The sequence below is a fragment of the Pseudonaja textilis genome, chromosome 10 (assembly GCF_049901715.1).
Source record: "Pseudonaja textilis isolate UNSWEBS1 chromosome 10, rPseTex1.2, whole genome shotgun sequence".
In the NCBI taxonomy this organism is placed as follows: Eukaryota; Metazoa; Chordata; class Lepidosauria; order Squamata; family Elapidae; genus Pseudonaja; species Pseudonaja textilis.
The window spans coordinates 19,756,288-19,784,262 of record NC_141999.1 but is presented as its reverse complement, the minus strand read 5'-3'; the positions used below and the strand labels follow the sequence as shown (position 1 = coordinate 19,784,262).

At 46.0% G+C, this 27,975-nt stretch overlaps 3 protein-coding genes across 9 annotated transcripts; 2 read left to right on the top strand and 1 right to left on the bottom strand.

Moving 5' to 3' along the window:
• The first annotated feature begins 1,059 nt into the window (after window positions 1-1,059).
• On the top strand, window positions 1,060-6,050 carry LOC113448252 (interferon-inducible GTPase 5-like). 2 transcript variants are annotated; one of them, XM_026718867.2, is made up of 2 exons: window positions 1,060-1,136; window positions 3,163-6,050. In XM_026718867.2, exon 2 carries the CDS (start codon window positions 3,171-3,173, stop codon window positions 4,401-4,403), a length of 1,233 nt encoding a protein of 410 aa, XP_026574652.1. In that variant the 5' UTR covers window positions 1,060-1,136; window positions 3,163-3,170; the 3' UTR covers window positions 4,404-6,050. The 2 variants fall into 2 exon arrangements, with proteins under 2 accessions (XP_026574652.1, XP_087796158.1); XM_087940032.1 differs by having other exon boundaries at window positions 1,060-1,777.
• A 542-nt stretch (window positions 6,051-6,592) lies between these two features.
• Window positions 6,593-19,348, bottom strand: SMG9 (SMG9 nonsense mediated mRNA decay factor). Of its 2 annotated transcripts, none has more exons than XM_087940029.1 (14): window positions 19,209-19,348; window positions 17,549-17,717; window positions 17,404-17,478; window positions 15,749-15,992; window positions 15,394-15,491; window positions 14,768-14,880; window positions 13,912-14,023; window positions 13,500-13,595; window positions 12,586-12,671; window positions 11,917-12,023; window positions 10,797-10,904; window positions 9,648-9,773; window positions 8,685-8,829; window positions 6,593-7,854 (listed from the first exon to the last, which is right to left on the bottom strand). In XM_087940029.1, exons 2-14 carry the CDS (start codon window positions 17,702-17,704, stop codon window positions 7,776-7,778), a joined length of 1,545 nt encoding a protein of 514 aa, XP_087796155.1. In that variant the 5' UTR covers window positions 17,705-17,717; window positions 19,209-19,348; the 3' UTR covers window positions 6,593-7,775. The 2 variants fall into 2 exon arrangements, with proteins under 2 accessions (XP_087796155.1, XP_026574650.2); XM_026718865.2 differs by having other exon boundaries at window positions 17,555-17,717.
• LOC113448250 (uncharacterized) lies at window positions 19,150-26,458 on the top strand. 5 transcript variants are annotated; one of them, XM_087940026.1, is made up of 4 exons: window positions 19,150-19,289; window positions 21,996-22,098; window positions 22,318-22,407; window positions 24,153-26,458. In XM_087940026.1, the coding sequence occupies exons 3-4, from the start codon at window positions 22,324-22,326 to the stop codon at window positions 26,286-26,288; spliced, it is 2,220 nt and encodes a 739-aa protein (XP_087796152.1). In that variant the 5' UTR covers window positions 19,150-19,289; window positions 21,996-22,098; window positions 22,318-22,323; the 3' UTR covers window positions 26,289-26,458. The 5 variants fall into 5 exon arrangements, with proteins under 5 accessions (XP_087796152.1, XP_026574647.2, XP_087796151.1 ...); XM_087940025.1 differs by lacking the exon at window positions 19,150-19,289 and adding an exon at window positions 20,861-21,095; XM_087940027.1 differs by lacking the exon at window positions 19,150-19,289 and adding an exon at window positions 20,864-20,924.
• The last annotated feature ends 1,517 nt before the right edge of the window (window positions 26,459-27,975 follow it).

Genomic DNA, 27,975 nt, shown 5'->3' with positions numbered 1-27,975 from the left:
GGTATCCAGCTGGAGAATGGAGCTGGAAAGCAGGTTAGTGGAGTGGGGAGGACTTTACTGCATATCCTTCCCCTGCCCTGCCCACCAAGCCACGCCCACAGAACCAGAAGTAAAACATTTTGAATCCCATCACTGGTGTGGTCTAGTCTGCCTTCTGCACCGCTGCCTGGGGGTGGGGGGACGTTTTGCCCTCCCCGGGCTCCGGAGGCTTTCCTCGAGCCCCCGGGAGGTTGAAAACGGCCTCCGCAGGCTCCGGAGGCTCTCTGGAAGCTGGAAACCTCTGGCCTTCCCAAACTTCCTGGAGGCCTGTTTTTCACCTTCCCTGAGCCTCCACATGCACGCTGCACTTACTTGCATCCAAAACTTGCATCCACTCATGGGCAGCCATGAGTGGGATTTGGGGGTTCTCTGAACTGCACAGAATCTTAGCTGGGGCCTCTATAACTGAGCATTAGCCATTCTGTACACAAAATGGTTGCCAGTAAACACAATCCACCGGATAATTTTCTTGCGCGCATTCCAACAATAGAAGGAAGCCTCTTTCAGATACAGTGCCGGGTTCCTGGAACAGGTCCCAAAGCTATTTATTAATAGATCTGGGAAAGTCTCAACCATAAGTTCGTTTAGAAACAAGGTGCCACACCATCATTTAAAGAAATTGGAAACTGAAAGAAAGGCCTTGAGGTGGTCACTTTCTCCCTCTCTCCCTCTCTCTGTTTTTCCTCTCTCCTTTGTCCCCCCCTCTCTGTCTCCCTCCCTCTCTCCCCCTTTGTTTTTCTTTGTTCTCTCTCTCTCTTTCTCTCTCTTTTCCCTCCCTCTCTCCTCTGTCCTCTCTTTCTTTCTCTTTTTCCTCTCTTCTTCGTTCTCTTAGCTCTCTGACCTCTCCTTCCCTCCCTCCCTCCCTCCCTCCTTCTTCCACCCCAGCTTTCGTGCCAAGCCAGGGGCGTTTTCCGCGTTTTCGGCAGGAGACCCGCCTGGGCTTCCCACGAACGAGTTCCTTCCAGGAGAGGGCAGCCGCGCCAACGCGTAAACAAAACTCCGGAGCCAATTCAGACGAGCAAGCCAGAAGCAGGAAGCGCCGCTCGGAAGCGGCAGCGACGAGAAAGCGCTTCGGCTCCCGAGTTCTCCGGCCGCAGGTAAAGTCAGTCCGGAGGCGGTGGCGGGGAGAGCGCATCCCGGCAGCCTCCGCCGTCCCTCGATCTCCCCTCGACACCCCCCCCCCCGACACCCCGGGGCTTTAGTCAAAGTTACGGGACAGGGCGGCTGTTTGCCCATGTTGGCTTATTATTCGGAGCATCTCTGCCGCTCCAGGGACAAGGGTTGCCCGGCTTTGTTGACGCTGTAAAGGTGACGAGCACACAAAACACCCCGTCCAAATTCCAAAAGGGCGCCCCGGGAGCCCAAAGGACCGGGGAGCTCCCACTCCGGCGATCAAGTTTAGAGGAAGGAGAGAGAACGGGGAGGAGGGGGGAAATGCACCGGGATGGGACCAAAGAAAACGGAGGCAGATGGAGACAAAGGTTGCAAGATTAAAAGAGAAGCAAGTCGCCTTGGGGCAGAGAATGGGGTGGGTGGGAAGGAAAGCAGCCTTTATTATTCTGCTTTTGGCTCAGCAGTTCAAACGTAGTGCTTCCCTCCTCCTCCTCCGTTTTCCTACAACAACCCTGCGAGGGAGGTTGAAAAGAGAGAGGGAATGAACAGAAGGATTCACAATGGGCTGGGGAAAGAAAACGGCTTTGTCACCTTTTGGAATCCAACCTGGAAGAAAGGAGGAAAGGTAATAAGGGGAGCAAGTTGTTGTTTGTCATAGTCTGGTGCAGAATTAGAACTTAGAATAACTTTATTGTCCCTATGGAAAACTCCAAATACCCCTAACGAAGAATTGATAATACATAAAGTAACGGAAAGTGCTGAGATGAACACGTTAACATGAAAGAAAAAGATGACTGAATTCTTTTTAATTTGGAACAATTGGTATAAATGGTTAACCAACAGAACTAAGAAGTGAGACAAGAAACCCAACTGGAGTAATCCTTAAGAGAGTAAAATATAAATTTGTAAATTATACAAAGATATAAGGAGAGTAGTTATAGTTGAAGTTATCAGTTAATATTAGACAAATGTAATATAATGCATTATGATGTTTAAAACAAGAACCTGTATGGATGTCAAGAGTGCTGTCAAAACCATGATGTTTTATGATGTAATAAAAGAAACTTAATAAAAATATATTTTTAAAAAAGAATAACTTTATTGTCATTTTAAAATGTACACTAGTTGGCATATATTAAAATGAAATTTCATTGCATACAGCTCTCAAAGGGTCATTACCTCCAATATACAATACAGAAACATGACAAAAATATAAACAAAGAAAACATCATGCATATACCCAGACCCACATATGTTATATGACACAGAGAAACAACATACACTCGTTCGGATATGTGAGGTAAAATGGCTGGTGAGGTACCAAAGCAGAATTCAATGGAAAGAGCCCGCAGACATTTAACTGACAAAGTTTTCGTAGTTATCCCGGTTATCAACTAAATCAAATAATGTAAGACTTAGCGTGGCACGTGAACTCAGTTGAAGGAACTTTGCTGGGTTGCTAAATAAATTCATTTCTATTGACAAAGATGTTGAGACTCTAGAACAGAGGTCTTCAAACTTGACAGCTTTAAGACTTGTGGACTTCAACTCCCAGAATTCCTCCTCCAGTCATGTTAGCTCAGGAATTCTGGGAGTTGAAGTCCACAAGTCTTAAACTTGCCAAGTTTGAAGACCCCTTGCTCTAGAAAGAGTGCAGAGAAGAGCAACAAAGATGATTAGGGGACTGGATTAGAGGCTAACATATGAAGAACGGTTGCAGGAACTGGGTATGTCGAGTCTAATGAAAAGAAGGGCTAAGAGAGACATCATAGCAGTCTTTCAATATCTCAGGGGCTGCCACAAAGAAGAGGGAGTCAAGCTATTCTCCAAAGCACTTCAAGGCAGAAGAAGCAACAGGTGGAAACTAATCAAGGAGGGAAGCAATTTAGAACTAAGGAGAAATTTCCTGACAGTTGGACCAATTAATCAGTGGAGCAACTTGCCTCCAGAAGTTGTAAATAACTCACCCCGTGTATAATATTGTCCTTCTTTCCTCTCCTTTTCTCCTAGGCTTGGCTATGGCAATGCAGGATCAATTCATACCATCAAATGAGGAGGAGGATATTTTCAAAGACTATGATGTCAATGAAGATATTGAAGAGATTAAGAATGCTCTTGAAGAAGGGAGAATGGACAAAGCCATTTCCAAGATTATGGAAAACCTTCAAGCCCTGGAGGACATCTGTTTGGACATAGCAGTAACGGGAGAATCCGGCTCAGGGAAATCCTCCTTCATCAATGCCATCCGAGGGCTAGGAGATGAGGAAACTGGTTCTGCTCCCACTGGAGTAGTGGAGACCACAGAGAAGCCCACACCTTACCCACACCCCAAGCACCCCAATGTCACCCTGTGGGACCTACCTGGAATTGGTACACCAACATTCCGCGCCAGCACTTACTTGAAGCAGGTTCAATTCTCCCGCTATGACTTCTTCATCCTCATTGCCTCAGAACGCTTCAAGGCCAGCCACGTCCAGCTGGCACAGAAAATCTCTCACCTGAGGAAACAATTCTATTTTGTGCGCTCCAAAGTGGATTTAGAGCTGGAGGCCAGCAGAAAACGCCGACCACAAACTTACAATGAGGAGGCGATACTGAGACAGATGCGAGAAAACTGCCAGAAGTGCTTAAGGGCTGAGAATATGCCCAATTCCAGAGTGTTCCTTCTCTCCAACTGGGAGATAAAGAAATACGACTTTGGGATGCTGGAGGAAACCTTGGAGAAGGAGTTGCCAAGCCATAAGAGACATGCTTTTCTCCTGGCTCTGCCAAACATCTCTCTAGCCATCCTGCAGAAAAAGAAGTTGGCTTTACAGAGAGAGATCTGGAAGCTGTCTACTGTCTCCGCTGGAGCGGCTGCTATCCCTATTCCAGGCGTTGGGGTAACCTGTGATGTAACCATCCTGATCAAATATCTCACAAAATACCGCAACAGTTTTGGTCTGGATGAGGAATCTCTTGCCAGGTTGGCTAAGAAGGCCAACAAACCCGTGGAGGAGATCAAAGAGGTAATAAAGTCACCGCTAGCTAAAGAGATCTCCAGAGATTTAGTTCTGAAGCTGCTCACCAAAGCGGCTGGGGGGGCACTCATGTTAGTGGAGTACTTCGTCAGCACAATACCCATCTTTGGTTCCATGGCAGCTGGAGGGATCTCATTTGGCACCACCTACTACATGCTCAAGAGCTGCCTGGATGAGCTGTCCGACGATGCCCAAAAGGTTTTCATCAAGGCTTATGAATCTGAGGTCTGAAGGAATTTAGACTGGGAATGATTGGGAGTGATTAGGAACAGATTGGAAATGAGCGCGCAATTAACATTAGGTGTACAGAATCAAATATTGTTGTTTTCACAAGCCCATAACTAAATTCACCAGCTGGAAGAGGGGGGAAAAACATGAAGCACAAAATGTGGCCTTTTGCAATATTTTTTTTATGGTAGTTGAGCAGTGGGCCACTTTATTTCCATTTATTGCAAAATATAGCGAGTATGGCGGATTCCAGGATATTAATTATGTCATCACTGTAAAACTATGATTCCCAGTGTTCTTCGGGGAAAGACAAACAAGGATGAAGTTGGTTTGTATTTGTAAAGCACAAATTGCCCTGTATTTAGGATTTCCTATATTTGACACATTCAATAACTGACCAAACCATCAAAGCTGACACCAGACAGAGCACAGAAAAGCTCAAAAGTACTGCAAGATCTGGCCCATAGAATCATCAAGGTTTGGATACGATAACATCATCTTCATTTTCATCAATCAAAGACCTCCTCTCAATGATCTGCTTTTTAAACTGTAAAAGGTAGACTTCCTTATTGTGCTGGTTCATTTTAGTTGAAGCGGAGTAATTTATCAAATTGCAGATTGGTACCAATAATGAATGTTTGAGATTTCCTGAAGAACTGGATGGCCCCGGGTTGAAATAATAGTTTCAAGAGTGAATAGTGAATTTTAATACTTCTCTCAGTTGTTCAACAATAAAGCCACAAGCCGTCAAGGAACAAGCCTTCTGCTTGAGCAGGAAGCTGGATTAGAAGACCTCCAACTCTTGTTATTCTAGTGTTGTGGTGGCGCAGTGTTTGGAATGCAGTACTCCAGGCTACTTCTGCTGACTGCCGGCTGCCTGCAATTTGGCACTTCGAATCCCACCAGGCTCAAGATTGACTCAGCCTTCCATCCTTCTGAGGTTGGTAAAATGAGGACCCAGATTGTTGGGGGCAAACTCTGTAAACCGCTTAGAGAGGCTGTAAAAGCACTGTGAAGTGGTATATATGTCTAAGTGCTATTGCTATTCTCTGGAGAAGAAGTAACACTGGGAAAGAATGAAGGAAAGAGGTCATCACTGAGGTGGATGGATTCAGTTACAGAGGCAAGGAGTGCACTTTTTAAGTAGACTGAAAAGATCAGACTGAGGACAGATCATCATAGAGAAAATCTGTGTGACTGCTTGGAGTCAATGACTTCAGGGTGCTTGATCATTCAGTTATTCTTGACTTTTTCTTCTATGTTGATACATGCTGTTCAGTCACATTTTTGTGTTGGGTGAATGAGTAAAAACATTTTTGTGTGAATGGAGCAGCTAGAAGCTTTTGTGAATGAACCTGTAGAATGACAATGGATCATTCAAAAGTTGCTCTTTTGCAGCAACAATTTGATCTGCTTAAAAAAATCCACCAAGAAAACTGCAAAATTGTTGCTGTTAAGTTTCTGATGGGTCTATGTCATGCCTTATATATAAAAATCCTGGCTCTTCCATTTTTTCATTTCTGACTTACTTTCCCATTCCCTGTTGAACATCTCATCTCAGGAATAGATGCAAGTGCTCCATGTAACTTTGGTTGCCTTGTGATTCACATCTTTATGAAATAAAATCAGGTCCAAAACTCTTTTAAAAAACCAGTTGCTCTTTCACTTCTAATATCAGCAAGGCCTTGCTAGCCACCTGCAGGCACACCATGGAGAGCACATAACCCGTTAGATGTCAAGGTCCTCTTCAAACACAATGGATGAACATCAATATGAGCAAGTTAGTTTATTTACTTTTTTATTCCCAGGAAGGTTTTTTTTTTAACTTTACACAGTTTTTAAGAAAGAAAGTTTGAATGAAAAGAAAATTCCTGGGTTTTTTTTTTCACTTCCTGCAGTTGCATTCCAAAGATGTCTAGGGAGATTTTCAATTATCCATGGTTTTCCCAAAGGTGCTTTTTGCAAAGGGCAACTGGACTTTCTTGTTTTTTTCCCTTTGAAAATCGCTTCTCATCCAAGAAACTTCCTTCTGAACTTCTTGGATGAGACATGAAATGTTTTCAAAGGAAAAAAACCAAGGAAGTCCAGCTGCCTTTTGGAAAAAGAATTTCTGGGGCACCCCAAAGATACTAAGTCAGAAACATTACAAATAAAAATATTAGTTCCTTGCCAAAAAATAAGACCCTTTAAAAAACTTTTACATCAATTTATTTGGATACTGTGACAAATTTGAATGTGCATGTTATGTCTTAGGATTCTGCCACTCTTCAGATGCAAAGCAATACTGGATGAAACTCACAATACTGTCTAAAACTGGAGAGCAAACACTATATTAGAAACATAGGAGGTGAGGTTTTGATCCATAGATTTCAATTCAAAGCCATTCAATCAAGTCCATTTTGGATTGATGATTCAAGTTAAACTGAACTGAATCGACTTAAAGATCTGTTCAAAGTCAAACTGATTTTTGAAAGTGACTTGAAGACCCTAATTCAATCAAATCTTATCTTCAATCTGTATTGGACTAAATTGTTCAAACCGGAGCCAATTTTGCTAGACAAAATTGAAGGCGAAAAGAATCCAATTGCAAATAAAAAATGAGAAGACCCTGCTATAATACTTTCCTAGATACCTCTCATCTCACATATAAAAACGATTGTGAAAACTGCTGCATCTTTAGAATGACACTCCTCCAATACTTGCAAAGTGCAGGTGATCACACAACAGTGATTTATTTTTGTGTGTCTGTGTGTGTCAAAACATCCATCAAAATGGAAGCAACTTCAACAGTTTATTAAACAAGAATAACCATCCGTGCAAAGAAGTCTGTCCAGTTTGCATCAGGGGACCAGGAAAAATAGGGCCAAACAGGCAGAAGGGACACAGGTTGGAATAGAGAGATAAGAAGGCAAGATACATGCCCCGCAAAACGAAAGCTTTTATGAATGACACACTGAAGTAGGGTGGAAACCCTGCGAATAAACAAACAACACTAATTCCCCACTGATCTTTGGCCTCACCTGCTATTGCGATGCAGAGGAGTTTCAATGCCCCCCCCTCCCATCAGGAGATTGCAGATTTGAACCCTCCCTTGTTCAAGACCCAGCAGCTCTGGAATTAGTACAGGAGCAGCTCTTCCATCTAGGCCAGACCCCAAGGGACAAGATCCATTTTGAACAAGATGGTCCTTTAGGGATGCAAAGCCAATCCTGCATTTTTCCTCTTAAATCTTCCTGGACCACCGAAGGAGCTGCACCTCCCTTCTCCGGGAGACATAGCGTCCTGGGCCTCGGCGTGATGGGGCAGATACCCTGGTCTGCTCCAGCTCAGGGATGGCAATAGCCTCTCAGCAGTTCCAGTATGGAGACACTGTGCTCACGCCAGCAGCCGGCTATACTCAGAGAGAGCAGAGGACTTCTTGACGCCATCCCAGATGCGCGCTGCATAGTGGAACCTGGGGAGGAAATATCAGGACTCAGGTCAATGTGTACTAGGTGAAAGTTCTCCATTATGGAAAGTTCTCCACCCCTGGCGAAGGCTATGGTGTCTGATACAAGAGGTCTGGAGCACGCCAATTAGCTTCCTCCTCCATGTTGTGGCCCGCCAGTGGCCAGCGGAGCTGATGGCAGACTCGGACAGTGAGAGATTGGGGAGGAACACGGGCCAGTCCTGGAGTCTGGGGAAGGCTCTGACGAGGGCTCTGCATCAGAGGCAGAGATGGGGCCAGGGCTCTCTGACAGTTATCAGCTGCCTTCAGAGTCAGACATCAGTCAGGCCGAAGAACAGCTGGAGTCTGTTCCCAGTGTGTGCATGCGCAGAGCTGCCAGGAGAAGAGAATAGTTAAGGAACAAGGGTTGACTCAGGATTAAAGGCTCAGGTGGACGGTGAATGACGCCTCCCATAGGAAAAAAGAGGAGTGAAAGGTGAGCGGTGTTTGCAGGAGACAATTAATTCATTTAATTAGGGTGAAGATTGGTTCCTGACTCCTTGCCAGGTATTTTCTGTTACAGCATGGCACTCTGAAGCTATCGGCCTGGCAACTCTGCAAGCCTGATAAGGTCTGTGATTGTAAACCACTCTTAAGAGACTGTTTGCCAGGACATTGCTGGATGTGAATGAGAGGAATTCACATTAGCTTAAATAATGTCAGGACGGGGAGTCTGCTTCGTGTTTTTGTGAAGCCTAGGTCAGAACACTCCAAGGTGTGAGACGGAGGATCTGATCTAGGATGTCTTGGCTGCCGCAAGTCCCACCGGCCTTAGCTGCAGTTAAACACATGCTTACCAGTTCTTTTCCGTCAGGATCGTATGGGAGAGCTGAGGCCGGGACATGGACATCATCTGGCTCCGAAGCTTGGCCATGAGAGACTGGAAGCTGGGGTGTCCTTTGTATCCAGGAAGGAGGGAGAAGAGAGGGCCGCTTCCCGGGGCTGTAAAGTTAAATGGAAGATGGGGTGTTTACTCCCTTTTTGGGCAAGGCCAACAAGTCCCCAAAAGACTGTGAACGATCCCACAGGAACATGGAAGGCAACGGCTACCATCCCCCACATCTTTAGCAAGTTTATTTCTTTTCTTAGGATCCGAAAATTGAATCCCTGCCCAATTCAATATTCAAACAAATGGAAGCCCCAAAATTCTATGAACTTATTGGGACAGAACTATACAACTCATGATGTCGAGCAGAAATCTGTCAGGGAGAAAAAAAACTTCGTCTTTTCTTCCCTGTTTCTCATTAAAATTATCTATTAAGCACTCCTTAGTAAAATGCAAAGCTCAGATCAGATTTTCCTTGTTTTGGAGAGAAACAGCATGCTGTATTAAAATATATATGTGTGGAGGAAAAAAACCCCAAAAGCAGGAAATGGTAGTATCCCCTCTCTATTTCTGCCTCAAACAATCGATACAAAATTCCATAATGAAAGCAACTGCTGTTCCAAGTCAGATTATTCTAATTAAGTGAGTATCTTAAATTCAGGTTTATCATCTTTATGTATGGGGAAGTGTTCAAAACATTTCAAGGTATTCCAAAACCAGAAGGCCTGGTTCACAGTGGCCCTGAAGTGATCTGACTCCAGAATGTGCTTGTTTTTCAGCCGGAATGATGTTTTCAGTCTTGAAATGTTTTGCACGTTTGCTCTATCTGGATGTTTTATTTGGAGAGGAACTGGTCTGGAAGAAGGAAACAGAGGAGCTTTGTATTCTGACCTAAGGACAAGAAAAGGCCGGGAAGTGAATTCTCGGGACTCACTTGCTCTGGGCAGCACATCATCTGTTTCAGAATCCATGAAGGGCAGTAAGAACAGGTTGACCTCTGTGTCCAGGTAGCTCTGTGGCAGGCCGGGGAATATGTTACATTCGAGCATGGAAAGGGTACCTATTAGGGGGGAAAAAATATGGAACTTATAAGTTTCCCTGTCTTTTGCCAGGCTGAGCCTTCCAGGAAAAAGTGAATCCAAGTTTCTATTAGTGAGTGAATATATTTTTCTTTCTCTTTTTGGGGGGATGGGTACCAATTCCTTGTGATGCATACAGCTCCTCAGAATGTGAGTCTGTTGAATGGACATTTCCTTTGAGTGGGCATCTTCATCCTCCAAAGTTAATCCACTAGCTGACCGATTCTATACAGGAGAACCTCTGGTCATGAATGCTTCTTACCACGACCAAAAAAATTCACAGAATTTTTGAATCTGGTCATGAACACCTACTCAGGTGGTGATCAAACATGACCGACCCCTGACCCAAAATTCCTGAAGATGAAACATTCGAAGACAAAGAAATCACCAAAGTTATGGAACAAATTATGGTCGTGACCAGAGGTTCTACTGTACATCATCTAGTGGAACAGCATCTGAGCATCGAACGACAGCCAGGAACAGCGTTGGTCATCAGTTAGAAGACCCAGTTAGTTCCTCACCTTCTGGTTCCCAGGTTCCCTCTACATTTAATCCCGCACACCAATCTGGATGGCCTTGAATTTCCCCTGCTGTCTCCCATCCCACAATTCTGCCCGAAAACACATACTCCAGAACAGCCTCCGGATCAAAAGTATATGCTCCAAATCCATGCCCATAATGCTTTGATCCAAACACAGCCCTTCCAATACTGGTTGGTCCTTTCATGAAATGTTTTGCACATCTTTTGTAAAAGATCCGTATTGCCCAAGTCTATCTTAAAAACCATACTTAGAAAGTCACAGCACTGTTTGCTTACTTAATTTTTTGCAAGACCGTTTTCAGACACGAGAAGATTTAATACTGGATGAATTCCTCCAGAGTCCATGGCAGCATCTCATATTCCTCACACCAGTTATCAAGTTTGTCCACTACCCATTTGAATTGCATTCCCAGTCAAGAACTGTAGCTCAGTCCTCCAAGCGAATTGGAAAGCAGGTCCTTACCTTTGTATTTCAGATGTGAATGCATCATAATCTTGTCAATAACAAGATGCATCTGTTTCAGGTTCCGAGGGCAGAAGTTTTCCCTCTTGGCTTTGTTTTGGAGAAAAACTAGAGATTGGGGGGCAGGGGTGGGGTGGGGAGAGAATGATCAAGAATCATGAGTTCTTGTTCTCTTGTTCTCATACTTGGAGCAAGTATGCAACCTTCCATGTGTACAGGAAGATCCCGTATGATGACAGAATCTAGAAATCTGCAAGCAAAGAAGTTTCATTCTCGTGCAAGAAGAAAGGAAAAAAAATACGGAAAGCAACTAGACATATACTGCTTCATAGTGCTTTACAGCCCTCTCTAAACGGTTTACAGAGTCAGGATATGGCCCCCAACAATCTAGGCTCTCATTTTACTGGCCTCGGAAGGATGGAAGGCTTGAGCTGGTGAGACTTGAACTGCCAAACTACTGGCGGTTGGTTGTCAGCAGAATTAGCCTGCAGTACTGCATTCTAACCACTGTGCCACACAAGTGTCAGGCCCCAAGAATCAAGAAAGACAATAAGGAATTAATTCTAAGCAGTTTCCTTTATTGTTCCTCATCTTTAAAGAGAAACCTGCAAACAAATGTAATTGCAGCATTAAATATATACTCCTAAGAATGTCCAGGGAAGAGCTGTCTTGATCAGGGATCCACGGCCCTTTGGGAACCGGGCCACACAAGTGGCAGGCGAGCATGCAAAGCTTCGTTTGCACAAGCGGCAAATGCAAGCACGAAACTATCCCCCACCCCCGTTACCGCCACTGCTGCCAGTCCACAGAGCCGGATAGATGGGGGATTGCTGATCTTCACTCTCTTCCTCCCAGTTAAGCTATCTATACTAAGTAGCCTCTTGGCCCTCTGTATTACAGCCCCTCCCTCCTGGGAATCCAGACTACATTCCACCGCACACACAGGAGGGCACTATAAAGAAGGACTTGTGGTGATGCCCTTCTGTTTGGCCTCTCCTAGTCCCACCCTTCTTCACAATTTTCTACTTTAGCCACCCGCCACTTCCTGCCTCCCAGCCCAACTCCTCTTCGTTTGGAGACCGGACAATGACAGAGGGAAAAAGCTTCTATTCTTCCATACCGATGTGTGGATAGTATTCGGTCCCCTCATCGGAGCCAGAAGAGCTGCTGGACTCGTGGCTGGGAGACGGCGTGGAGGGCTTTACCATTTCAGCTGTCTGGAGGAACCTGCAATGGAGAAGAAAACCCTTCAACTCGTAGTAATCTTCCACCGTAAGAGGAAAGACACTTTCCTAATTTTGTTACTACAAGAATATCTCACAATGTTAATCTTGTCAGGAAAATTTAAAGAGGGAAGACAGATTTAAAGATGAGATATAAAAATTGAGGGTGGAAGGGGTCACACTGATTTAACCACATATATGGCAATCACCCAGGAAGCATATCCTTTTGGTTTCTGTCTACTAGTTGGCATTAAAGTGATTGGTTACGTTTCCTCAGAGATCTAGAAATAGAACTAAACTAAAACAGTTATACATATATCAAGCTATTCAAAATTTAGTAGTCTTTGCCATTATCAAGAGATCCCCAAATACCTACATTCAGAGAATTAATATTTAGTGACATCTACAGATAAGATTTGAGAATTCAAGTTTTGGTTTAAAAGAATAGGTTGTATACCCACTTCTTGCCTTAAGCAGCAGGAAATGGATTATTAGAAGACTCTGGACTTAAGCAGTTGACTATAGTTCCTTGTTCACAATAGGGTTCATTCCAACACACCTCTCACCTGTATAGGCTCAAGTCAGTAAACCAGTCTTGCACCACAATCACCACATGGCAGACGGTGAAGAGGAAGGCAGCGATCTGAAGGGACTAGAAAGAAAGAAGCTTCAAGTAAATGAGCAGAAAGGCTGGAAAGGGCCTCTGGGTACATGCCAAAAATCATGGCCAAATTCTTGGTCTGGAACTGCGTTCACAAGCACAAAAGAACTGTTTCCTGAACTGATGACATCATGATAATCACTTTTAAGAACGGTGAATTGACTGAAGGTGCAGTCCAATTGAGATATAAGTTACAATGAAGGAAAACTGCAAGAAGACTAAGATAACTAATGTAAGGAAGGAAGGAGCACAGGATTATGACATGGCCAAAGATGGAAGAGTAGAAATTCTCACAATGTCAGAATTAGTGGAAATTACAAAACTAACCGGCTTGGACATAAAGTAAACAAAGTGCTTTGTTTAAAAGATTGGAAGACTTTTAGGGAATTTTTGTTTTTAAAGTGAAATGATTTATAGATTTAATTGCTGAAACAGATGAGAATTAAATAAGGGGCTAAAGAATTTCTGGAAGTTAAGAAGGAGGGGAAACAATAGGTTTAATAACATCTGTTGGAAAGATGGTTGGAAACAATTACATTTCAAAACTTTAGAGTTTTATCCTTTTGCTTTTTTTTTCTTACAGTTTTCTTTCTCCCCCCTCCCCTATTTTCTTAAGAAATGCTTTTCACTTTATATAAAATCCCCAAGAAACATAAATAAATAATAAAAAGGAAATGAAGAAGATGGATTTATTGTCCCTGTTTTTTCCAACATTCAGATTCCTTCAGCAACGAACATATGCAGACCAGGGCCCTCACCATTCACCCATTCCTACAGCTACCTGTCCTGTGCTCTACAAAAGATAAAATGGACCATTACCTGCATCTCAACATAAGTATGGGGTAGATTGTACTCTGGAGGCAGCTTGCGGTCATTATTGATCAGGTGATCTAGGATGGAGGGACTGAGAATGGGCTACAAAAAAAGGAGAAGGAAAACAATTGGGAGTTTTTAGCTATCATTCCTTAGCCAGAGTAACCCACGTCCTGCCCTCGGTTCTCAACAAAAGCTAATCATCCCTCTGGAGAAAACTGAATGGAGGATGAGGGTCCTGAATACACTTGTGTAACTAATTAATATTGTTTGTGTAACCAACTCTTGGAAGCAGCATTTATATTGAACAAATAAAAAGAGCACCAGTTTGGTCTTGTGGTAAAGGCACCAGACTGGAAAACGGGAGATTGGGATTGGGAGCTAAAACAGATCACGGAAATATCACAACATCACCGACCTGAGTATCAAGGAAGATGATTCGCTCCTGGGTAATAAAGAAATCGATTCCACTAGTCTGGTTGCCCCCACGTTCTTTGATTTCTTGGCTCTGAGTGCGAAACACATATGTCCTACAAAAGGGGGAAAAAACATTCATGGAAAAACGAAGGAGGGCTGACAATCTATTATGGGATAAACATTGAATTGCTGAACCAGTCTGGTGCAACACCATGTTCAAATATTTAAAGAGAAAAGTGGCAGGGTCTAGAGTTCAGAGTCTCTGGGAGAGGAGGAAAGCAGCTGTGCCAGCTGAAAATAATAACATACATATTTAAAACAGGAATATTCAAACAGCAAGGAAGCTGAGTGGAAATTTCCGAACTAGTAATGGATACTGGCCCTGTTTTGGTTTAATATCCATACATTCTCAACATGGTGTGGTAAAAATGATTACAATTAAGGAACCTGCCAACAATTTGGAACATCAGAGAGACAGAATTATAGCTTTATCAAGTAACAGCAAAGGCAGAAAAAGAAAGGCAGTATGTTCCCTGGATTTACAAATCTTCATGAACTGTGCATGCATTAGATCTGATCAATGCAATGGAAAGACAAATCAATATTATTTCATGAGATCAAATTTTAACAATGTGTTTAAAAACTAAGCTGAATTGTTTCCTGTAACTATCGTTCTATGTTTTTCCTGGTTCCTTTTCTTCTGTTATGCTACACTAAAGAAAAAACTTCCAAACTTAACACCCATTAATGAATTAAGAGCCCCATAACAATCTTCGTTTTCAAAGCTCATTGTCAAAGCTCTTTGATCAATCTGGTATCCAATGGCAAGGCAGTTCCTCTTCCTAATGCCCACCTACCTCTGATCTTCTTCAGGTTGATTGGCTGATAGCAGTGACATCACCATGGACTTCCCAGTACCTTGCAGTCCTAATACCCCAACTACAAGCAGATCTGTTTGGTCCAGGAGGTACTAATATAAGAGAGAAATGAAATGGGGAACAATTGTAAGCATAATACCTCATAAAGCTATGATGGCGGTTTAATATGTATTATCTACATTAAAACAAAATATAACCCACTTATATTGGCTAATAATGATGGAACTTATCAATCTATTATTTGTTTGTTCACACCCTTTTTAATCTTGTTCTTCAGTATTTTATACCAAGTTGCATTCCAGCCAAAACTTAAGATACGTGCAAATATTTAATAAAATCACTTGTGATTCCAACCAACTTATAACAAATAGCTTGGGACAGAATGGAAAGTTTAAAAAGCAAATACCTCTCTGCGTAGAAGTCGGGGGGAAATGGTTATTTGAAAGCTATAAAAACCGACTAAAAGAAAAAAAAGCAAACGAAGAAGACATATTTGGAAAGCAACCTGTTCAAGACAACAAGCCAAATCAAAGCAGGGTTTCCAAGAAACTCGCAAGAATGGGAGACAGAGAATACAAAAAACTACTACTAGATAATCCAGGTACCTCGATAGCGCTGTCACACCAGTTCATCTGATCATCCACCAGCTTGATGCTATGTTTCATCTTCTCCGGGGCTAACAACTTTGCCTGGCCAACTACAGCTAGAAAAATCAGCAGGCGACACTTTAATCCACAGCAATGTATTGTAATGTTATACCACCCATTCACTCCCCTGTTGGTTCGTTAAGTCCAGATCAAGAGCCAGCAGCCTTTAATTAAGTCCAGATCAAGAGGCAGGTCTAAACCATGCGAAGACATACCATGCCTGCCCCTGCACTGCCAGGGAGAGATGCTCCTTATCAGCTGCCACGGATACAGTGCTTTCATCCAAAGAAGTTGCCTTTTGGTCCAGACTTACGGTCCATAATGCCGCTGGAGGCAGTCGATCCCATGCCCCGGTTCTGGATCTGATAGACCGGCTGGGTGGGACGCTGGCCTTCCTTCTCCACCTTGGCCACAGCTGCAGGGGGCTGAGCAGACACCTCTGTGGTTCCAGCAGGGCCTTTGCCTTCCTCTCGGGACTTCATCAGCACAATGGGCTTTTCCATGGCAGGAGCAGCAGCAGGTGCTGGGACAGGGGTAGTGGCTGGAGTCACCTTGGACTGTGAAAACAAGCAAGCCAAGATCCAAAATCCCTCTCAGGCTGTAGAGATCCCTTTCTTGAGAGCTATGTCCCACTGACTTCCCCTGGAGGGAAGCCATCTGTTTATCAGATGGATTTTTTTTTAATTTCTTTTTTTAACTGTTTTTTTTACAGCTTTCAAATAACTTTTTTCCTACTCTCAATGGCTTCTTCACTGTAGGATGCCTAAAAAAATTGGATCAGGCAAGAGAACATTCCTGCTGTAGGCATGTTTCCGGTTCTGTGTGCCCTCATTCTCTCTGGAGGGAAAATATCCCATTAAGAATATGAAATAAGAAAGATGGGGATATGTAGGAAGAAAACAGAGTACCCTTCTCAATTGGTCTCTTTCAAACATTAAAGTGGCAAGAAAATGTATTTAATAAATTAATATAGTCACCCAATTTAAACAATTGTGACTTTGGGCAATATAAATCAATCAATCTAGCAATTTCAGATAGTCCTTAGCTTACATCCAGTTGCTTAGCAAACATTTGAAGTTATGACAGACCCCGAAAAAGCTATGTACAACCCAGATTTGAAGTTCCAAAGACCAGCAGTCACATGACCATAATTTACAATATTTTTGCCAGAAACTGGCGTTTACTTTAAGTTTCCAGCAAAAACCCCATCCTATAGCAAAGAATGGGTTCATTTAACAACCACAGCATTCACTTAACGACTGGCAAAAAAAGGTGGTAGTATCAGGTGACCCACTTAAGAACCATCACAACTTAAAACTGAAATTTGGGCTCAAGGACAGTTATCAGTCGAGGACTATCTGTCTATGATTAAAAAAAAATCAATTCAGGTAAACAAGAAAAATCAATAGGTGGTCACAAATCCAAACTTCCATACACTCATTCAAGCGTAGAAGTTAAATCTACTTGGCCTCAATGCCTGAGAGAAAAATTAGCAGCTAAATAAGATTGTATGGTTATCCTTGAGTGAAGAAACCTCCACTGGAGTATTCTGGACTCCAAATGATTTATCAGGTATTCTTATAAAACCTAAAAGTGGTGTCAGGATTCCAGCAGTTACCCCAATTAAATCATGAGTCTCGAGCCAATCTTCCAAAACTTCAAAAAGATTTATTGGGAGTTAACATGTCCGGCCTTGCCTGGGTGTATCATAATTCATATTCTCCGATGGGACACATCCATAGCCAAGAGCCATCAATCATGTTCTCCAGTTAGAATTTTGCACGGCAGAAACTTCAGTCACCTAGTTACTATATTTGAAAAGCTATTTATGGAATGCACGTTTGCTTACCAAGCTGCCGCATTGCTCTTTCAAACCCCTTTCCCCCCTCCCTTTCTGTTGGCAACTCTAAAAAGACCCTAGAAATATTTTATGGGTTGACAAGGGGTGGGTCATGTTCTCCTACCTACCCTCTCTGCCGGAGGTTTGGCCAGAATGATGGGTGTCTTCTGCATCACTGTCCCCACTGGTTCATCCATTGGTTCCTACAATGAAATCAGGGTCAGACTTAAGGTGGATCCCTGCCCCCATGGCTATCCCAACTGAAGTGTGGACTTTCACCCGTCGGTCTCGATCTCGATCCCGGTCCCAGGGGACATAGTCACGCTCTCGCCCTGGTCCAGACAGGCTTTGGTGACCCAGTTCCTTCTCCCGGTTCCAGCGACGGCGTCGTTCATACAATCCAGGTTGACTGTGCCCCGACTCCGACATCCGGCAATGGGATCTGGGAAGAGAACAAGAAAGTCCCATCTGAGTTCTGAACGATTACATGAGTGAAGAAACATATGGTCTGACCTTAGAAGACCTCAAGGAGGAAAAATCACTGAAACCATAAAAAAGTGGAAGTTAGACTATTTTGGACATGGGATGCGACACCCGGAAAAATACGGCATCCTTCAGTTAATCCTCCAGGGAGAGATGGAAGGCAAATGAGGTCCAGACAGCAGAAGAATATTGTGGCTTCAAAATCGAAGGGGCTGGTTTTGGACAAAATTCAGCAGCACTTTTTCATGTGGCTAAACTGATAAGAATAGGATCACTGACATGATCGCCAATGTCTGATGTGACACAATAATAATAATAATAATGGAGAAATATCATCTGAAAGTATCAGGATGCTTTGAATATGAGGACCAAAGGCAAAGTGTAATCTTGGAAGCACTGGGTGTATAGAATTGGGGGTGCAGGCTGAAGATACACACCTCTACTGCTATTCATTAGGGGTGGAATTGCCTGAGCCCTCAAAGAGCAACACAGGTAGTCCTTATTTAGCGACTGCTTTGTTTAGCAACCATTCACAGTCATGACTGAAATGGAAAAGCAACTTTGTGGCCAATGCTCATATTTAGGATCTTTGAGGGAAAGCAAAGGAAAACCAAGTCAGATCGGAAGCAGTCACGGTTTCACTCAGTAACCACTTAATAACCAAGTTTCCAGTCCCAGTTATGTCACTAAATGTGGACTACTTTTTACATGGCATTCATTGTATGTGAAGGTCAGACTTTTCCCTAGACTCCAAAAATGTAAATCAGACTGGGGAGACCGAGTGAGCTTAGCTGTGAGTTCTAGATTTTTTTTTACTTTAATGTCTTATTCTTCCTATTCTATTGTGTGTTTGACCCATAAGGGATGGAGGAAGAAATACCATCTTTAAGGCAGTTTATAATTCTGAAATAATATGCTGCAGAGAGAATAAGAGAGAACATGCAATGACCCCTACATTTTTGTTATTACAGGTTTTTTTTTACTGTTTTTGCTGGTTGTTCTTGGATTGTGTTGTTTAGCTTTGTGTTTTAATTGCGTTATGCTGCCCAATGTTACATGCATGGGGTGGACAGCTATATAATTTCAATAACTAAGTAAACAAATATAAGTGATCTAAATAACATATTGGGGAAGCAAAATGCAAGCAACTGAGCATGTGCAAAGTGCTGCAGTTCTGACGAACCATCACAGAGCATCCAAAGTTTGGGATTAAAAAAGCACAATTTCTAGGGAGAGATGGGCCTATAATAATTGGCGGAGATACACTCCCTGCGAAGTCAGATATAGTTGCTAAGCAACCGTCCGTGGACGGATACGAGAGAAAGAAGGCAGCCGCCGGAACTATGTATTTCTCGCGGAAGGATAATGCTCGTTTTTTTTGCAACGTTCGCGGAAGAATATTGGCGCACTGAAGCAGGAACTACCTATTCTCAGTCCCTCAAAGCAATACCTGATCAGCGGAGTCTCGAAAGCCGATAAGAACCTCGCTTATGGAAGAAGCACTCCGGCCCAGCGTCACATAAAGCAGAAGGTAGCGTCAATGGGGAAAAAGCTCGTTGCGAGGCAGTTGGGATTAGTGATGTGCGGTCACGGAAGAAGCCGGGAAAGAACCTCGTCGGCCACCGTTGTTCGAGGTAGCGCGCAGGCGCAGGAAGTCATCATTCGTCCCGAGCTGGAGCACCGTTTGCTTTGACTTTGCGCATGCTCCCCCTCCACGTCAAACCTCTGTATGTTGGTTGGGTGGTCGTAAGCGGTTAGTCGTCGCGGCAGTTTCGTGCACGTACGCATGCGCCAAAAGCCTACAAAGTATGAGCCTAGAGAGGCTTAGAGCGGGAGGGGCGTGTCTTGAAACCGGAATCTATTGGGTGGATTTGAGACAGCCTTAGTGTTATATAGCGCCACATAGTGGTGGAGATGGGAAATTAACGATAGCCCTTGACTACCATCGCCATTGGTTTGGGGCTGAGGACGATGGTATTTGTTGTGCAGCAAAGGACGTTTCAGTTTTTCTGCCTCCTCAAGGAGGAGTTCATGGTTATGAGTAACTAAAGACCATGAAGAGAAGCTTAAGTTTTATATAGTTAAATAATATAAAACGTAGTCCAGGCTCTCAAATCTGGGCTGCACAAATCCAGACATGGCAGCAAAATGACAAACATAACTTTTGCACCTTAAAAATCCCAGCCGGATTTTTGCGACTGTGATCCGTTAACCTTCTGTTCCAAAGCATGCATGCTGCTTCCAAAGTGAAACGCCTTGACCAGTACCATGCGGTGGAAAGGGGAGGCGAGCGGTCTCTTGCGATTGCAAAATCCAGTGTATTCTAATACTGTGGAGATCCTGTTTTTTTCAACCTTGGCCCTTTTTAAAAAGTTGGATGGATTTCAATTCCCAGATTTTCTAGATCGGGAATTTGGAGAGTTGAAGCGCCCGCCCCTCTTTAAAAGTCGGCAAGACTTGATGGCGGATAATTGCAGATCATTGTGTAAAGATAAGATCGAATAGAATAGAGCTGGAAGAGACCTTGGAGGTCTTCTAGTCCAACCCACTGCTGAAGCAAATCTGGACTCCCAATCCTTGCAAATGAAGAACATCCTGCAGGAATTCGGTGTCTGGAACAGACTTGTTGCTTTGGTAGCAAAGCCACCCTCAGCCAGGGAAACTCCTTGGGATCCACAGCCTAGCCTACCTTACAGGGTTATTAGGAAGAGGGGGTAGGAAAACCGCATGCTTCAGCTCTGAGCCACCTCCGAGAACAATGCCCCGAACGCCCTTTAGCCAAGGACCTCTGCCTGTTTGGAAATGGCAGCGACCAGTTCCAGGCACAAAAACCAGCTGGGTGACCTTGGGGCCAGCCTCATTTTTCTCCACTCTTAGGAAGCAAAAGCAATAACAAAAACCACACCCAAAATCTTGCCAAAAAAAAAAAAAAAAGCAACTGCACGGACTTGTGATCCATCCTTCCATCCGAGCTCGGCTTATTCTGTAAAACTGCAGCGGAACGCCCGAATCCCTAACTTGCAAACAGCAGCCAAGGAAGGAAGGAAGGAAGGAATCTGGAAGGCTGGACTACAACTTCCGGCAACCTTTGCTCCTCTCCGCATGCGCGGTCCGTTCCGCTCCCGGGCTTGGAAGCGCCACCGCCACTGCGTTTCGGGAAGCGGAGGTGGTCGCGGGGCGCGCGTGCGCCGGGGGGGTGGGGGGGGCAGGCCGGCGCAGGGTCTCCGTTGGAGGTTGGGGGGAGGGGTCCTCTGGCCGGGCCCCCCCGCCGAGCATCATGCGGGGCTGGCCGGGAGCTGCTGCTGCTGCTGTTCGGCCTGCCGGATCGAAGTAGGAGGCAAGTTCGCAGCCAGCCGCGTGCGGGTTTCGCCTTTGCAGAGGGAGGGAGGAGCCCCCGGGATGGGGCCAGGCAGGGCTGGGAGGGAGAAGAGAAGGAGGAGGCCTCATTCTGCAAAGGGAATAGGGGGTGGAGTTGGGGGGGCGGCTCTGAAGCATCCCACCTCTGCCCTCGCCCCCCCTCCCCCCCACTCCCTGGGGACTTTCAGGATTGCAATCGAGGGAAGCCTGGGAGTTGTGTACCCGGTTGGGGGAAGGAAAATGGGAAAGGTGGGATTATATATGGGTTAGCGGGTCAGGAGGTGGCTCCGGTTGTTTGTCAGGCCCGTTGTTGTGGCTAAAAAAAATAAGCATTTCACGAATGAAAGGGAGGTGGGGTGTCCAACCCACGGTTTGCAAGCAGGTCCCTTTTTATAGGTGTGATTTTCCCCCTACACACACACACACACACACTATGGGCACACACCGGGAGGGGGCTGCAGAGTCGAAGAAAGTCCCAAGCTGCCTCTTAAGAAAGCACCTCCAGAACAGCATCCAAATGGCAATAGCACTTAGACTTATTATGCTGCTTTATACTGCTTTTACAGCCCTCTCTAAACGGTTTACAGAGTCAGCCTCTTGCCCCCAACAATCTGGGTCCTCATTTTACCCACCTCGGAAGTATGGAAGGCCGAGTCAACCTTGAGCCGATCAGGATCGAACTGCTGGCAGTCAGCAGAATTAGCCTGCAGTTTTGCTTTATAACCACTGCAGTGCTAGGAAGGGAAGGAGGGAGGAAAGAAAAGAAAGAAAAGGAAGGAAGGAGAAAGAGAGAGAGAAAGAAAGAAAAGAAAGAAAGAGGCAGGTAGGAAGGAATAGCAATAGCATTTATATTTATATACCGCTTTATAATTCTTTACAGCCCTCTCTAAGCAGGTTGCAGAGTCAGCCTATTGCCCCCAACAGTCTGGATCCTCATTTTACCCACCTCGGAAGGATGGAAGGCTAAATCAACCTGGAGCCTGGTGAGATTCAAACTGCCAAATTGTAGGCAGCCGGCAGTACTGCATTCTAACCATTGTACCACCTTGGCTCTCCTAAGTAACTTGTGGTGGGGGGAATCCATCATAACTTTGAATTGTCCCTTAAGCGAGCAGACATTAAGCAAGGACTACCTGGACTCCTGGAGTCTCAATTGCCAGGGAAAAAGATCGCACCAGAGGGTTTCTCCTTCTCTTTTTCAGGACACGATGGATTTGGTGACAGGGATGGATGTTGGCGCCGAAATCGAAGTGAACGAATATGGAGACCTGGATGAATTGCCTCTGCGTTTGGTAGGGAGCAGGCACTATCGTCCACTTTTCAATATGGAATCTGGGGATACCTGAAAGGTGGTTTCTAGAAGCTCTCTGACCAGATGGTTTATGGAGTGCCATGCAGGCAATTACTCTGACATCAGAATTTGTGGGAAGGCGGAAATGCAGTCACAAATCAGATATCCAGCCCTTGCTTATCAATGGAGACCGAGTGGAGCAAGTGGCCAGTTTTAAGTTTCTGGGTGTTACCATAAAAGAGGACCTGACTTGGGGTGCCCACATTGCAACCCTGGTCAGAAGGACCCAGCAGAGATTATGCTACCTGAGACTTCTTAGGAAACAACAACTGAATGAAAAACTGCTGGTGACCTTCTACTGCTGGACCAAAGAAGAGTACCTTAATTTATTGCACCTGTGTTGGTTTGCCAATTGCACAGTAGCAGATAGACCAGCACTCCAGAGGGTGAACGTCATTGCTGAGAGGATCATTGGTTGCCCTCTCCCCTCTTTGGAAGAGCTTTATAGTTCCCGCTGCCTTAAGAAAGTTCAAAACATTCTCAAAGATCCATCTCATCCTGGGCACCCTTTTTTTGAACTATTACCATCTGGCAGACGGTACAGGATAATAAAAACAAGGACAAACAGGCTGAAAAACAGCTTCTGTCCCAGGGCAGTAGCTCTGTTGAATTCTACTGTATAGTGCAGTGTTGGTGCGGTGTTGGGGGTTTTCAATTCAATGTGTGGAGTGTGAAGGATGTGTGTTTGGATTTATTTTCATGGTCATGATGTGCACTGAAGATGGTGTTTGATTTCGTTGTACGAGGTGCAATGACAATAAACTAAACTAAACTAAACCTAGTACAGGGGTCTCCAACCTTGGTGACTTTAAGACTTGTGGACTTCAACTCCCAGAATTCCTCAAGAGCTTTGCTCCTCCTGAGGAGGAGCAAAACTGGCTGAGGAATTCTGGGAGTTGAAGTCCACAAGTCTTAAAGTTGCCAGGGTTGGATACCTCTGACCTAGTATCCCTTTTGAAGTTTCCGGAAAACCTTTCCTCGTTTGGGGACCTTTTTTCTGTTTCCTAGTTTGTGGGTTGTTGGAGATGATGGTACCAAAAAAAACCCCAAAAGGGTGCCTTAAGTCTTGCTAAATTCTTAAGGTACCAATTTTACCTCTTAAAAAACTCCTGAACCCTCACACAGAACAGGCCCCAGCTCTCTTTATTGTGGAGCGTAGTCCCAGAAAAACAATTAAATCTGGGAGAGCGATTGTTCAGATTTCAATTTAGGGGTGAATTTGGCCAGGAACCCGAAGGCTGGGGTCCAGATGCCATTGCTTGGTGCCAAAGATCATGGAAGGCCCCCATCGGCAAGGTTTTGTGGTCAGGAATAGTAATATAATCCAAACTTCTGAAGAGGGTTTTAATACATGCATCTGGATTAGAGAAGGTAATTATCTTGATCTTTGATACAGATACAATGTGCTCTGCCTGTGTTGGGCTGGGTGGATAATCTGCGGCCTCTAATTTTTGCCGCCTTTGGAGCCTTCAGTAACTAGTGCAGTGGTTGAAAACTGGAGGTGTCATTTTCTGCCCTCTAGAGATGCAGAAGAGGGGAAAAAAAGAAAAGCTATACTAAAAGTCTTAAAATCAACGTTTTAAAAATGACTTCTTAAACCCCAGCTAGACCGATATAGGAGGCTGAACTAGATGACCTGTCAGGTCCCTTTTAGCTTATACGTCCTGTGATTCTTTCCACCCCCAGGAAAACATCCAGAATTGCCTCTGCCTGGAATCCGTTGATGTCTCCAGCAGCGATGACGATGGGGAATCCCATCTGACCTTCTTCTTGCCCGTCAGACGGCCGCCGCGCCCGTACCAGCGCCGTTCGATCCATCGCCCCACCGCCCCAGCGAAGCTCTCCGCTTCCGAGAAATGGGTCCCTCCCTTGTTCTCCTGCCCTTTGCGGCCCGGAGGTCCTCCCCCTCCCGGAATACCAGCCTTCGGTGCCTACCAGTGCCAGAAGTGCCTGCAGGTCTTCATGGAGGAATGGCACTACACCCAGCACCTCCAGGACCACGCTCAGGAGGAGGAGCAGACGGCCCAGCTGCACGCAGCCCAGATCCCCACCCGTGTCCCGTCCCCACCCCGCAAGCTCCGCTGCTTGGAGTGTGGCAAGCGGTTCCTGCGCCCGGAGCAGTTTGCACGGCACACCAAGTGGCACCTGAAGCTGGTGCGCCTGGGCATCAAAGTCCATCACAGAAAGGTAAGTCAGCGCTCCTCCCAAGTTTCGTATGTTTACAAGCCTCTTGGTGGCACCAGGAACCCCCCGGAAGGAAAAGATGTTTCGGACCTCCCGGTCATGCAGGAGGCTCTCAGCCAGCCGGCCGGCCTGCCGTTCGCCAGGCCTCAAAGGACAGGCAAGCGGAAAGCCGCCAAGCACCCGAAGAGGAAGAGCGCTGAGACCTGGCAGCCTCAGGAGCTGCTCAGCTCCACCCAAGCCGGGAACTCCATGGCCGTCCTGGATGGGGCCACCGGGATCAACCTCCTGCAGCCTTGGCAGAAGCAGGAAGGTGTCCTGGAAGGCCAGGTGGCCGGCGGTCTCTTCCAACCGGCGGTCATGAGTGCCGAAAACCAGATTATCATCCTGGACGGCGATGAGGCAGAGGCTGTGCCTGTTGACGCCGAGCGGCATTACGCTGAGCTGCAGACCAGCGTGTTCGACGGCCAAGCGGCCACCAACGCCGTGCAGCCGGTGTTCCTAAGAACCGAGGAGCAGGCAGCCATCCTGGAAGCTCCGGTTAGCACCAATCCCCTGCAGGCTGGCGGAGTCAAGGACCAGGAGGCCGCCGGCCCTGAGTGGGTCGACCAGAACCCTTGCACTGTTTACCGGACGGTGCTTCTGCAAGCAGACGATCAGGCGGCTGTCGTGGACGGCCAAACGGAGCCCGGTCCTTTCCAGCAAGTGATCATTAAGACCTCCGAGGTCTCTCCCACGCTCTACCTGGATCCTCAGATGTCCTCGCTGGGCCCTGCCGCCTTCCATTTGGTCCCTGAGCCTCAATACGTCACCTTCCCTTACGGGAATTCCCTGCCTCTGGACCACAGCGAGGCCACCGTTGAAGGAGAAGAGGCCTGGGAGTCGCAGGAGGCCAACTTCTGCCTGCCCAGTTTGTACCAGGCAAGCAAGCAGCAGCAGCCCCCTTCCGTTGCGACCACCAGCCCCCGAAGTCCAGTGGTGATGCGGCTGCTGCCTTGCCCTACAGGGGACCATCCCGAGGTCTTGGACCTGGAGTACGACACCGGGGGCGGCATTCCAGTGGCCTCGGAGCCGTGGGACGTCAATTTGCACGCCGGGCAAGAGACCCCCAGCCCCAGCCTGGCGGCAGAAGACGGCTTCATTGTGGTGGAGATGGAGAGCGAGTTGGGCCAGCAAGGCTTGGTGATAGGCGAGCACCATGACCGCCCCCAGCAACGGACCTTCCAGCGAGCCAGAAAGCCGCCCCCGCGCCAGGGCAGCATCTGGCGCTTTAAGTGCCCCGACTGCGGGGTCTGCTACAGCCAGCACTCCCAGCTGCGCTCGCACCAGAAGGGGCGGAAACGCCGGGGAAGGAGCTTCCTGTGCGAATGCGGGTCTCCCTTCCGGGGCCTGCTCCACCTGCTGCGCCACCAGCTCCGGCACCTGGAGGAAGCCCTCTTCATTTGCTCGACCTGCGGGAAGTCACTCCGAGGACACGCTGGTTTGCAAAGGCACAACTCCTGCCACCCCAGCCTGGCTCGTTTCAGCTGCCCTTGTGGCGTCCACTTCCGGCGTTTGTCCCGTTACCTCTGGCATCACGTCAGGAGCCAGCGGCCCGGCTTGCGAGTGTACACCCTCGCGGGTTTCCTCTCATCCACCTGAGCTGGGTGGGCAGTTGAGACCAGCTGAAGGGCAGGAGGTGGGGGGTCGGGGAGCGTTTGAAGGTGGTGTTGGTGATCAATCGGGGCCCATTCGCTGATGGTTACTGTCTGATGTTCGTTTTAATTTCCCCCAATGTAATTAATATAAAGATTAAAGAGCTAAAATCCTGAGCCCCTCATGTGTTGCTTACCTGTGGGGAGTGGGCAGGGGGAGGTATAGAGAGGGAGGGACCTTCCGACCATTTAGCAGGAAATAAATTACGTTGGTTGGAGCTAATGGCATTCTTCCCCAGTGGGTACAATATTTATACCAGACCGGTTGACAATAGTCCTAGACAGGGACTTCTCGCTCATAGTCCACAATTGTCACCAGCAACTCGGCTGTTAACTTTGACCTCACGTGACCTTTTATGATCTCAGTCCCGTCACGGTCATTAAGCGAACCCCCACCTGCGGTCAATCAGCAAGCCGTCCCCTGACCACAGACTGCGACGTTACTGCAGTCATCTGCCTGGGCTCTCCTGGAAGTCGGCTGGGAAGTTTGGTGATCATGTGACCGCAGGGCACTGCAGCAGTCGTAAGCATGAGGACCGGTCGTAACGGTTTTTCATTTTGGTTGCTAAGCAGGGCAGTCGTTAAGGGAGGTCTGCCTGTGTGCTGTTTTTTTTAGGCAAGTGTTTATAAAATCAGACAATTACAAATTCTTTGGGGAAGACACTTTCTTGCGATAAGAGAATAGGAACTCTTGGCTTCCTTTTTTTGACAGCCTTCAATAGCCGCCCGATCCCCGACAATTCTTCATTCAGCAGGTCGTAGATGGGAGAGAAGCCGGAAAGTCTGATCTGCATAGCTTGCAACCTTCCCGTCTTCCCCGCTTCCTTTACCCCAACAGCTAAGCTAATCTCTTCCACAATCCCGCTTTTCTTTTTTAATGTTTCTCTTCTTATCTCTTTCCTCTGGACTTCTGCCCCTCCCTAGATGAAATTAGGCCAAGGGCCACAGGTCACTCACGCTAATTAAAAGATGACAGTTTACAAAATGGCCTCTGTCAATCCTTCCATGGCCGTTGTGTCAAATGTGACACGGGTGTGTCACAGCTCCCATGACAAGCTGTGAAGTGAACTCAGAAGAATTAGCCTGCAATACTGCATTCTAGCTACTGTGTCACCCTGGCTCTTTACATCATTTTTTTTCTGGAATCCAGCCTTCGGCATTTTCCAGCAAACAACGCACATAAGAATGCATTGACTTGTCTAATGACTAGGGGTTTGCTCCACAAATACCACCAAAAAAAAAAAGGTGTTAAAATTGGGTTGGTCGTGAGGGTGAACTGACTTATGACAGGTCTTCAAGCAGTTTTCCAGCAAACAATGCCCATAGGAATGCGTTGACTGATTTAATGACAATGGCATTTGCTGAACAACTACCGCAAAAAAAAAAAAAAGTCACAAAATTGGATTGGTCATGTGGGTGTCTCGATTTAAGATTATCGTGACTTAAATGACAGAAATCCCAGGCTGCATTAACGGTCATAAATTGAGAACTATTTCTAAACCAACCCAAACACCCACCGTCAAGAACAAGCTTCTTCCAGGGCAGCTGGCCTGTGATTGTGTTAATAATTGAACGTCTGACCATGGAAACCCCTGACCCAAGTTTTGCCGTTCAAACGAAAGCTGAATCCCGTC